Below are 13,178 nucleotides of genomic sequence, written 5' to 3' on the forward strand. Positions count from 1 at the left end.
CCAGTTTTAACTCAAGGAGCACAAACACTGTGAGAAGGGTCTGTGCTCTGGAACGCCATCTTTAGCAGTTTGTGCTTGTTTTAGGTGCAGTTATTAGAATGTAATCCTGGTGTGTGTGTGTGTGCTATTACAGGTTATGTACATTGTCTGCAAGTTTTTGTACACACACACTTTTATATGCATTTACTATGTTTAATATGTTTCGCTCCAGTGTGAAGCTTACATCTGAAATCTATCAGATAGAGTCACTTAACATCTGTTCATGAAGTGAAGATTTGCCTTGGTTTTTGGATACTGCTCTGTAAATATGCGCACGCGCGAGTTCAGTTTGTTAGGAGGCAGCTTGTTCCCAGGCTCTTGGTTAATCCGCAAACAGTCCTGCAGCTCACGGTCTAGTGATGGGGACAGAAACCCAATCAGCCTCTCTGTGACTGGCTTGCTGGCCACAGTAGAGGCTGTGTGATGAGTAAACACTGTGGGGTGCTGGGACACTCGCTGAAGAGAGCCGTGCAGCACAGTGGATCCCATTTGTACTTCTGTACAGAGTCACTGCAGTGCCCCTTTCCATCTGCGCTGCTGTTGAAGACGTCTTGGTGAGGGGAGTCTCTGGTTCTCTGCTCTGTAGGGAGGGAGATGATCCCCACTGCAGTGTGAGTGTCTCTTCAGCCACTGTCCCAGCAGACCCGCTCTGGCTCTTCCCATTGAAATCCTTTGCTCTTTCTGTACTGTGTGTCACTTGGCAGGTTGGATTAACTCTGGAGCCCCAGTTAAGAGTGATTGCTTTCCTGGCTCACTGCTGATGAGGCAAACCTGCAGCTCAGCCAGCAAAGCTCTTTCATATTTTGCTGTTTGATGTAAACTGCGTGTTTTATGTACATTACAATCTATTAAGGATTAGAATATTTAGCACAACATGCTGAAGGGCCATTTTGAAACCCTGGCACAGGCACACAGCGTTTTCAATTCATTTAAACAGGGGACTGAATCCACCTCACATCAGCTGTTTAAAAGCCTGCCTCTGCATACATCCTCCCTACCTTCAGATCTCAGTTTAACATAACCTGTGATCACTTTTCTAGAAGGAAGAGACTATATATTAATAGGCTATGGACTATATTGATCAAAATACAGAAATATATCTGCATCTTCTACACCGTGCTGTCAGGATACAGGGCTACCTGCACAAGCAATGTTCAGATCCCGTTGGTAGTGTCATTTGAAACTTGTTTAAATGTCTATGTTACAGTAATCCTGTAGTTTTAGTTTTTAGCACTGTGTTTTTCAGCCAGCCTGAGTGATGGTACACTGCGTGCTATTGCATTCAGTGTCACTGAGCGCACAGCTTGCTGATCAGACCCAGGGGCGTGTTTCTCCCCCAGACTCTGAGCCAGGCCTTCTAACAAACTGAGACAGCTGCCTGAATGCAGCCCCCAGACTGGGGCAGTGCATGCCTTCCCCCTGCCCGTCAGAACCCGTGGCATGGGAATGAGGTACAGCCCGACCCGGTCACACCAACACTGCCTCTCTCCAGGGCTGCAGGATTCCTCAGTGCCGTTGAGCCAGGGGCTCGTTCTGAGACCCCCTTGAGGGTTCAGAGCTGGAATTGGAACACCACACTTAGCTGGCGTTCTTAGACCGAGATCACTCCCTCCCCATGCTGGTGGAACCGGAACCCAATGGAAGCCGCAGAGGACTGGGTTCACTCTGGTCTAGTTCTGGTGTGTTTGGGTTCGGACTGGACCGATCCGAATGCTCGCTGTTGGTTGTTTGCTTGCATCTGGGCAGGGGAACCAGGAATGGATCTGATTGGATGAGTTTTAGAGCATGTGACTTGCTTGCTCTTTTGTTGAACCAATAGGAAACTGCCGTCAACCTACTCACCCAACCAATTAGAACAGCCCACATCCTTTAACCAACCTCCTGCCTCGCTTTGCACACAGCGAGGCTCCTATTGGGTGCTCGAATGAACCAAGACTATGGATTGAAGAACGGCCGTCAGTCACGGACTGCATCTAAACAGCAAGCTGACTCACCAGGACACTGCAGTCCTCCTTCCCTTAGAGAAGCATGCTTGCCCTTTAGTTATGTCTGTTGACTTTCGCCTCTTGTCTGTTTTCATCATCCTGTCTTGTTGTCAGTGACTGCAGGCCATGATTCATAGTCTTGCCCCCTGTATGAGGCCGACAGGGGAATTCCCAGCATAGGAGGCCTCCTTCCTGCCAGACCTAGTACTTTTAATGACCATAAATATTGTGGTGCCACATTACAGCAAAGTAAGATTTCCTAGAACTCAATTTGAAAGTCTGCTTTGCTTTTGTATTGCAGTTCAGTTCTGCTCAGTTAAGTGATGCTTTGCTTAAAGTAAATGTGCACAAAGTGTGATTCAGGCCCCCCCCCCTCTCAGGTCGGTCTGTGCAGTGTGAAGGAGCCCTCCTCTCAGCTCAGACAGGTCGGTCTGTGCAGTGTGAAGGAGCTCTCCTCGCAGTGCTGCTGTTATTATTTGGCCCTTGTGGCCCCGGCCTCCTCTTGAGCACTGACCTCTTTCCTGGCTTGACCCGCAGGCTCCGGCGTGGACGATCCTGTGGGAGAGGTGTCCATTCACGTGGAGATTTTCACCCACCCCAACACCGGGGAGCACAAGGTCACAGTGAAGGGTGAGTACCCTTTACCCCTGCACCTCCTACCCTCCTCCCTCACCCCTCTGTATTGGTCTCTCCCAGACCTCCTTTTTCTCTCTTCCTCACCCTCTGTGGTCCCTTTCTCTCTCTCCCACCCCCTATCCCACTCTTTCTCCTCAGTTGTGGCTGCAAACGATCTCAAGTGGCAGACCTCTGGGATATTCCGCCCCTTCGTTGAGGTGAACATCATCGGCCCGCACCTCAGTGACAGGAAGAGGAAGTTCGCCACCAAGTCCAAGAACAACAGCTGGGCTCCCAAATACAACGAGACCTTCCCATTGTGAGTGGACAGCACGCTCCTCCTTCAGTGCACTTTCAATGAGAGTGCTCTGTGCTTGTACCGAGGACTTGAGGTTTCTGAGGATGTTGTATTTGAAAGAGCATGATAACGTAATTGCAGTATTGAGTTAACCCATACTTTAAGCGCAGGTCCAGAGGAAGCAGGTGGAAATTAAGTGGATAGACTTAGGACAGGGGGTAGAAGACAGTTCTTCACACAGAGTGGTGAGGGGATGGAATGGGTTACCTGGTCATGATGTTGATGGTGAATCATTGGGATCGTTTCAGAACCGACCTGACCAGCTACTAGGAACCTAACGAGCACTGATGGGCCAAATACTCTTGTTTGTATTTTTAAAAAATATATAATTTAAAAATTATATATTAACCCGATTTCCATTTTCTCCCCCTTGTTCTCAGCACCCTGAGCAGCGAGGTGGGCCCGGAGAGCTACGAGCTGCAGCTGTGTGTAAAGGATTACTGCTTTGCACGCGAGGACCGTTCGGTGGGCATGGCAGTGATGCAGCTGAAGGACATCGTGTCTCGGGGTAGCGTGGCCTGCTGGCTGCCCCTGGGCAAGAGGATCCACATGGACGAGACGGGGCTGACCGTGCTACGCATTCTGTCACAGCGCAACAACGACGAGGTCGCCAAGGAGTTCGTCAAGCTCAAGTCAGACACTCGCTCCGTAGAAGAGGGTAGATAGAGGGGCCGGCCGGGGGACCGGGACCAGGACCTGGGTGCACTCGAGGAGCCAAGACAGGACAAGCCCTGCTGATAAAGATCCACGGACAAGGCTTTGTCTTGCGCACCCTAGCCTCCTACCACCTGACATGAAGGACACTTCTCCGCCACCTCGAAAGAGTTTCTCTCTCTGTCTGTTGGGCACACTGACTGGGGTTTGCATTTTTTTTTTATTATGCATGAGTAAGAAAAAAGGTTTTTTAAATCAAACGGTGAGTCTGGAAGTGAACCGTGTTTGCAGCCGAGCATCTACATTACAATGCAGTTATCTGACGGGAGAGGGACGGGTAGCAGTGTTGAGCGCTTGAATTCAGACAGTCTGACCCCCCCCCCAGGTCCAGACTATATTCGGAAACACTCCTGGTGCTTGGACTCTAGATCAGCAGGACCAAGACCTGATATCCCCCAATCCGCCCTGATTGCTCACGTGCCTCTGTGACTGGCCCCGGGTTCAGAACAAGAACACCACAAAATAATCCACAAAAAAACAAACAAAAACAAAAAACTTTTTCTATTTAATTTTATTCAGAAACTTTCTAAAAAATATAAAACAAAACCCCTACTGAATAAAGACACCTGTTAAGCACTCCTTTGATGTTCTGAAACAATAAGTTTGCTGCATGCAACAACAGACCCCATCATCCAATCTCGGATACAGGACTGCTGACCAGCTGGTTTCCTGGGAGGGGGAAAGCTCCCACCCAGTTATGCAAATCCAGATGATCATGCCAGTTCTTGCCCCTGAAGGAAGGCCAGGCAGAAGAGGAGAGGGTGGGGCAGGAACAGGAGCCTACAGCTGTTGAGTACGGACTCTCAAACTACAACTCCCATGAGCCTTTTCTCCAGCAAAGGACCTTTTACATTTCCTGTTCCTGTTGGAACCCACTCAACCCTGGAATGAGGAATGGAGCATGCTGGACAAGTTTGAATTCAATAGCCATTGAGAATCTTCTCTCTTTTAATAAGATATTTTGTTTCAAAGATACTTTAAATAATAATAGGCAATTCTAATTACCAATGGATTTATTTATTTATTTTTTAAAAAGCAAAAAAAAGTCTGCACTTTGATTTTTTTAAAGTTTATTAACCGGTGCATGTGTCTTGTGTTGGTCAGTGTGATCGAGCGTCTGTGTGTCCAGGAGTCCTCTGTTTTGATAGCCACACCGTTTCTGTTCCTCTGTGTCGACAGTAAGAGTCTGCATGACAAACTGAAGCCTCCCAGCACTGTGATTAACTACACGGCCCCCTTGTTGGACTCCAAGACTGACAGAACTGATATACCTCCTGTGTAGAGATCTGTTTACCAAGGAGATTTCACCACGAGAACGCCTGCTTCACTTCAGAACTGCCAAAGTGTCTTTTACTAAATCCCACGGATGGTAAAACTGTGTGGTTTTTTATTTTATTTTTAAAAATATCTAGGTATTATTTGATTTATTTATTTTTTTAACCAAACACATTCCACTGGAAGCAAGCACCAACGATGTGCCCTGCTCAATGGCTGCGTGTGGGGCTGGATCACAGGGCTATGCAGATCTGACATGGGGAGCGCATGGTTTTGCCTGTAATAATGTGAGTCCCCTCCCCTGATTCAGCACATTCATAATCACCTTGTCCAGCCCCCACGCCCATTATATCTGACAAGAGGAGCTGTGAACCCGCACCCTAGTACTGCAGGCAAGGGGAAGCACAACCAGCGCCACCTAGCCAGCTCTGAATGGTACTGCAGAGAGCAGCACCAGTCTAAGACAGAATGTGATAAAACTGGAGGTGTCTGAATCTGCCAACACTCACACAGCCAGCAGCTACAGCAAGGAGGGACTCCACAGCTCAAACCGCAGTGCTGGAAAAGGATTGACATGTGGTATAAACTGTATGTTAAAAACACACGTGAGAAACTGTTATTTTCAGGTTGATGTTTTTTCATTGTTCTTAAGTTTTGCAAATGTTTACAATTGATATGGGTGATTTTAGCGATGGAAATCAAGGGGAGTATTTAGAAGCAGGAGCGCAGTCTGCAACGCAAGCGTGACGCGTAGCTGGTGAAACTGGGAGAATAAAGGGAGATATAATACTAACGGGAGGGGGAAACAGCACAACAAAACTGTATTAAATACTCATTTTCATGCTCCTTGGTTTTTGATAAAAATGTCGGAAACCTGCGATGAAGGTAAATCTACCACAGAGAAGCCCCATAGATTACTTAACAAGGTGACCTGAACTCTAATGGAATTGGGATGGGACAGGGGCCACAGATCACAAGCCACCCCCCAAACAGGACCCTAAACCCAACCACCCCCACAGCTATTTCATACAGTGAATTCAATACTGTGCCAATTGTGTATTCAAATACATGGCAAGAATAATGTATGTTCTATTTAAAGGTTAAGTCAGAGAAGTGAACAGTACAGGCTTGAAGTAGTTCTGGCATCAGCTTTTACAATCCATCCGTTACTTTAGCTTAAAAACAGGGGAAAAAAAGCTTCTAAGTGCAATGCAAATTAATCAGTTCATATCCTTCAGGACCTGCTTCAGCATGCAGTTCCAAGGAACTATGCATTGTACATGGGAAGAACTGAAGCAGACATAAAACACGTTCATGCTACCCGGACCACACAGAATGAAATGAACGCAAAGCAACGCAGGCAAATGTCTGCCTGGATAAAACGTGTTACCAAAGTGTAGAGTCCCTCTCCCAGGCCCAGCAGAGCTGTGTGTGTGAGTGAGTCAGTCTCACACACTCTGTAAGTAGAAGTGCATGCTGTGAAACCCGGACCTACCTGCCAGCACGTGGCTCCTCTTCGCTGGAACTGCCAACTGTCGTCTCTTTAGTTTATTTACTTTTTTAAATGAAATAAAATATTTAAAAAAAACAACAATGTGTAGTGGTCAGTGGTAATAGCATGAAAGAGGACTTTTATACTAAAATATATTTGTAATCCTTTTTTTAAACGGGGTGGGGGAGAGCTCAGCCTTGCACTGTCTTCTGCTTCCCATTAAAAAGGCCTCTAACCTGTGTGAGACTCCTCTCTTCTCTTCATTCTTCGGACGATGCCCTTTCAGAACAGCAGCAGGCCTGCACAGACCAGCAACTCCAACGCATCACTGCAAGTGCTTTGAAGTCACACCTTTGACATGTCTGACAGTCCTGTGAATATAAGGCCCATCTAAGAGGTTTGATACCTTTCCACATAAAGCTTACCTGGAAGACATCTGATAACTGGAGGACAGGCACTTGTACTGATGGTTCCAGTTCCAGTCATTCACACTAGAGAAAATCTTAACCAATATTTCATTATTCCCATGTGTGATACATGACACTGTGTTGTCAGTTCTCTATCACTTTTAAACATGTCAGAAGACTACATTTTGTTTTCAGTTGTACCAGTGAGAGATTTGTTATTTTTATTAGTATTAGTTGGTATACAAACAAAACCAAACTTTCATTTTGACACAAAAAAGCCACCAGTGTATACAGGTGTGCAGTGTGATTGTTAATATGCTGCACACATCTCTGAATACCCTGACATGCTGTGGGTCAGTACAGGGAGTGGGACAGCACACTCCTCACCCCTCACTCAGACCCACCTTAGGAAGGCCAGGTTGAGGCTGTCTGGGATCTGGAGCTGCTCTGGCTGCTGGCTGGGGGAGGGGGAGGGGGAGGGGGGGGGGAAGGTGACCGGGAAAACATGGCGCACATCCATCAGGAGCTGGCGAGCCTTCCCCCCGGGCCGCTTGTTCAGCAGAGCCTGGGAGACGGAGAGGGCAGACATGGCATGTATTGGGGTGTACAGTACTGTCACAATGCATATCACAACATGCAGGTCAACGATCGTAAACGCAATGGCAAAAAACAATCCTGTGCACACTTACCCTGGTAAGCCTGTAGAAGAAAGAAGGGGAATGTGAGAGAGTGAATTCCAGAGAGACCGAGGTGAGAATTCTGACGCTTATGTTAGCGACACGGCTACCATACGTCACACACACTTCTATTCTTTCCCAACACCTTGTTTATTTAATCCGTGTCTGTGCTGTGCTGGGAGCCCGTGAAGCACGATGCTAAAGAAGCCGGTGTCTGAGAAGCAATCGATGTGCTAACAACTGGCAGCCAGCCAGACATCCACACACACTCAGAGGGGAAACGAGCAGGGAGGCTGTCAGAGAAGCGCTGCTGTGCTTGGTAGCACCTGGCAAACGGAAAACACTTTGTGACGGGGGACTGCCGGAGCCAGCCAGGCCCTCTGCTGAAACTAAGACAAAGAAGTGCCCACAGACTCAAATTCCACAGCAGTTTGATCCAGCGCACAGGTAACTAGCTCACACTGAAACCTGGACTGGCTCAAATCAGCTCTGCTTATTCTCGTTAATTCAAACCACTAATAAACACGTGTCGTCCCCGTCCCCCCCAGCTGGATTCCCAGCCCTGCCCACACTGAGCCCCTGCAGAGCAGGCGGTGTTACCTCGAGCGCCCCCTTGATGGCAGTGACAGTGGCAGTGACAGCGGCGGTGCATAGCGTGCCCGCTGCTCCTCTCCTCCCCAGAGTGCTGAAGACAACACGGGATAGAACACACGTCTCCCTCACTTGGTTTGCTGGTATTACCTAAAACACACATAGGGAGGAACCACTGTGGATTAACAGCAATATTTCATTTGCTGTTTGTTTATTTTCACGGCACGGACAGACATGACTTTACATCACTCAACTCCCACTACCACAGCGTTGAGGTTACGATTGCAGGACTGTGCGTGTGTGAGTGTGTCCAGGGAGCATGAGTGAATGTGTTTGACTCTCACCTATAATGAGGTTCTTGATCAGCTGTGCCTCGTTCTCCCTCATGCACTCCAGCAGGCCCGGAAGCATGGCTTCTTTGTGAGGAGTGGGCGTGGCATTCCCTCCAGAGAGAACCTCCGTCCCTGGAGCTGGAACGAGAGACGAGAAATGGAATGGAGCAAAGAGGAAGTGGGAGGGATCATCAGAAATGATAATAATCCATGCCTGCCTGTCTGCTTCAGACCCTTTCAGTGTGGGAACTCTGACTGACCTGGTCCTGCAGAGCCCCAGCCGGCCTGCTTCAGAGAGTGCAGCTCCCTCCTGAGCCTGCGAGAGACCTGCTCCTGACTCTCCACCTGCTCCATCAGAGAGAGAGAGAGAGAGAGAGGATGTGAGACCAACACACACACACACAGACTCTGAGGGAGGGAGGGAAACACTGACACACACACACACACACACACCCTCCCCCCTCCACTCCACTTCACTCACCAGGTTGTCGACTGCAAGGGCGTGCAAGTTATTCCTGTAGCCCGAGCTGCAGGCCTGTCTCGGGGGACAGTGTGAGAGTGTGTGCCAGTGCCTGGGTCAGCCTGTCCACCTCCTCTCTCTGAACTCCAACCTGCAGCCGCAGAACCTACATCTCGCTGTCCCACCTCTGCTGCTGGGACACCAGACTCCAGTAACCTGCGAGGGGAGAGAGAGAAGGAACTGGCTCAGCGTGAGACGAACCGGGGACAAGCTCAGGGGCTGATGAAGCTCGCTTTATAAACACTAAAACAAACTTCAAAGTTAAATGACAAACGTTTCAACTAGAATGTCTTTTAAAAAATAAATAAATAAATAAGAGACTGTTAGTCTAAACATTTTCAGTGTATCTTATTTGCTGTACTAAGTGTTTGATAGTTATGAAACCTGTCCAATGGGATTCTCATTTCCATCCTTGATAAATAAATACCACCCAGCTTGAGCTGCTGCTGGAGTGAAAATGTAATTTACAGAGAATTTACTGAATATCCTCATACAGTAACCCCCCCCCACATCATCCTCACACCTTGACAAGATAAAAAGAAATATATTTACAATGAAAACGCTAAAAATAAATCCTGAGAACCACGAGGTGCCAAAGCATCAGACGCCAGGCTGAGCTGAGCCTGCGCCGTGTTCTCAGCGGGTTCCAAGGTGACATTCCCGCTCTCTGGAATGACGGGCTGGGAGCAGATGGCGAGAGCAGCAGTGCCCCCCTCCCCCTCCCCAAACCAATGGGAGAGCCTGTTGCCCTTTCTTGCATGGACCACGTGTGTACAAGCTCTTTCTCTCGCGTTGTCTTCACAGAGTCGCACACTTCTCCTCTTGTCACCAGTGCGCCTGTGTGTCTGCTGAGCCCCTGCACTCAGTCAGTGTTGCTCTCTCTCCACCCATCTCCTTGTCCTTCAGTCTCTGTGTATCTCTCTCTATCCATTGCTGTTCAGTCTCTATCTCTCACAATCCCCCTCTCACTCTCCCTGTGTGTGTCTATCTATTTATCTATCATTCTCTTATTCTACCTGTATAACTCTAGCTCTGTCACGCTTTCTCTCTCTCTCTCTAAATTGCCTTGCAGCTATCTAGCGCAACAGCACTAAAGCTATACTGTGCATAGAATGGCCTGATCAACAGTTTCCATAAAATCATTAAACACTTAAAGACAAGATGGCCCTCTGCTCAGTGTGGTATTCCACGCCTGGTTGTCACCAAGGCTGGAGCAGGGTCCCTGTGTCCAGCTGTACTTAATGATGTTAGGGCTGGACTCACTTGTTGGCCAGGCGCACAGCATCGTTGGCGTGTCTCAGATCCTCCTCCCTCATTCGCCCATCTTTAAACAAGCCGACTGCCATCAACTCCTCCTCAGCTTCCTTAAGACTCTGCTGCCCCCAAGTGGTAGCCTCTGAAACTGCTGCCTGTGACAGGGCACCCAATAGACTTTGCTCTTTGTTGTTTCTGGTAGACCTTGTATGTTTTTTTTCTCTCTCTCTCTCTCTCATATATATATATATATATATATATATATATATATATATATATATATATATATATATATATATATATATATATTCTGTTATTTAATTTAAGCACCCAGACACATGCATGTCAGATCTAAGTTTTGAATGGTAAGGGCGGGGTGGGAGTGTGTTACCTCACTGAAGTTCATCTCATCCTGCTTTTCTTTCTTTGTTTTTTGTCTCTGGTTGGTGTTTAAAAAAAACCATAATGCGGCATATTCAAAAGGGATCCAAAGCACCAGACTGACTTTGCAGGAGGTATATAAAAGCCCTCAGTTACACCACAGGGATGAAAGCAAGACTGCCCTTGCATAGCAGTTATGACCCATTCCTGGTATGGAAGTGTTATGCAATAGGAGTTTCGGTCCCTGTGCCGCCTCACCCCAGAGCTACAGGGACTCCACCTGGATGGGAGCCACGCAACTGACATAATCTCAATACAACTCAGCAGCTGGTAAATCAATAAATCGTAGCACACTGGTTAACGTGTTTTATAAGTTTAGGGTAAGAATGCGTCAGGGTCACCGTTTTGTGTCTAACAGCCCCATTATTTACATCGCCGCTAATCGGCTCGTTTGAATTATACACGAAACTTAAGGCTGCTCGCTAGGCCAGGTGAGAGGCACATCCCGCAAACAGTACAAGGTTCAGAGCAAACTTTAAAACTTCATAACTTTCACAAAATAATTAGAAAATTACGATCCATCAATTTAAAAAAATGAATAAATAAATATGTAATTTAACACGAATAGTTTCTCTAATTATACCTTTGACAGCCTTAGCTAGCGGTTCTCTCCTTTGTGTCGGTTTATTAAAACGATTTACCCTATTTTGTCCGTTGTGATGTTGTTTGTTTTGTTAAATCTGTCCAGTGATATTAAGTCATATTGTTCTGTTTTATGTGTATATTCACCTCATTTTAATCGGCGTTTTCTTGTCGGACTGACTGACTGACTCTCTCTCTCTCGAGCGTCACTTTCTTATTTTATATTAAATATCCCGCGCTCGTACTCCTCTGTCTCGTTCTTGCTGTGCCACGCGCTGGCGCTGACAATGTTTTCAAATTTAAACCGCCAAAAATCGGTATCGCGCGGTTCACAGGCTGTAGGCGTCGGCTCTGTTTATCAAACCAGAAAGCGGTTGAAGGAATATTTATTTAATAATAATAATAATAATAATAATAATAATAATAATAATAATAATAATCTAATAGGTAAAGACACGCAGTCAGTCAGTGTGACCAGTGCAAGTGGATACTGTGAGTACAAAACTGGAAATCTGATATTTAGACTATAGATATATATATATATATATATATATATATCATTACCCATAATAAAAACATGGATAATTTAATATTAATTATTTGTCAGAACTGTATTCTTATTTCAGATTTTAGAAACGATGAATACAGTATATGGTGTTTTTACTTTGCAAGACCCTAGTCAGCTAGAGGGAGAGGGGGAGCAATGGTATGACTTACACTATGCATAGTTCAATACGGATGTATATGGTAACGGTGATAGTCGTGGTGAAACGTGTATTTTTATGATTTATTCACTCGGTTTCTCACGATGACTGACAGGAACCTGTTTTCAGCACTAATTGGTTTGTGTTCAAAATTAACACCAACAAGCAATCCCACTGTCAGCTGCTCAGGATTACTCATTTGGTTCAGGCAGCTAATACAGTACTGCCATCCCTCACCTTCTAACTGCCCTTAATCTACAAATATAATAAGTGCATGTAAAAATGGTAAAGAATTGTAAAAACCACAGTACAGCATACTATAAGCAATATAAAGTCCACAATTACTGTGAAAGTTTACCATGCTCAAGCAAAAATAGCAGATTACTGGACACTTCTCACTCCCTCCATCTCTCCTGCTCAGCTAGCTGGCGAGAGAGAGAGTGGAGGAATTCTCCGAGTGCACTTTGCTGTATAAGGACGAGCCCAGGTGTTAAAAGAAGAATCCGTTCTTGTCCTAAAACAGAGTCCAGGACAGGTTAACTGTTAACTCGCTCAAGGACAAGGAGCACACAGTCCAACAGTCAGGACACTGGGCTGTGCAGAACATCACAAACACCTGCTACATGCAGCACACACTTGTGCCAGCAGGCATTGCCCTCGCACGATGGTTTATATTGTCATGAATCCCTTGTATTTAGAAATTAACAAACAATGAAAACGCTTTTCATTTTTGTCTTTTTTCAAAACGGCACAAATTTACTGCAATTGAGCAATAAAAAGCCCTTAAAAGGGATCAAAGTAATTTAAAAATGCAATAAAAACTCAGGTGTACATACAGTAACAATTTCTTAATTTTTTAGCATGTGGGGGGCTTTACTCCCTTCAAGTCTGAATGACTGACTGCAGGAGAAACGCACAGGCTTTATAAAGACAGGGTATCTGATACACTGGAATGGATTAGCAGGTTACAGGCATGCTCCTCTGTTGCATACTCACTTCAGTAGATCCCCTCAAGGCATTATTTCCAGACTGTCAGATACCAATGTGAGGGTGCAATCCATCTTTTTTCATGTTTCTCCCCCCCAAAAAAAAAAACCTTTCGTGATAAGTTAAAAATAGATGCACAGATGTTTTAATTCACTTTTCTGTAAGAACTCAAACCCGCTCAATTCTCTCCAGTGCAAACGCAGCA

The 13,178-nt window shown here is 46.2% G+C and overlaps 2 protein-coding genes across 13 annotated transcripts in view; one reads left to right on the top strand and one right to left on the bottom strand.

The window, feature by feature from the left end:
* The window catches only part of LOC121301272 (protein unc-13 homolog A-like), a 39,912-nt gene extending 33,195 nt beyond the window's left edge, over window positions 1–6,717 (top strand). For all 12 annotated transcript variants that reach the window (XM_041230473.1, XM_041230475.1, XM_041230469.1 and 9 more), the window contains 3 exons: window positions 2,562–2,654; window positions 2,799–2,958; window positions 3,378–6,717. In XM_041230473.1, the coding sequence (XP_041086407.1) occupies window positions 2,562–2,654; window positions 2,799–2,958; window positions 3,378–3,663 (539 nt within the window). In that variant the 3' untranslated portion in view covers window positions 3,664–6,717. The remainder of the gene's footprint in view (window positions 1–2,561; window positions 2,655–2,798; window positions 2,959–3,377) is intronic.
* Window positions 1–13,178, bottom strand: part of LOC121301280 (RNA polymerase II elongation factor ELL-like) — a 794,007-nt gene that overhangs the window by 87,158 nt on the left and 693,671 nt on the right. The window lies entirely within an intron of this gene.

Source organism: Polyodon spathula, chromosome 27 (genome assembly GCF_017654505.1).
Source record: "Polyodon spathula isolate WHYD16114869_AA chromosome 27, ASM1765450v1, whole genome shotgun sequence".
NCBI classification, from domain to species: domain Eukaryota; kingdom Metazoa; phylum Chordata; class Actinopteri; order Acipenseriformes; family Polyodontidae; genus Polyodon; species Polyodon spathula.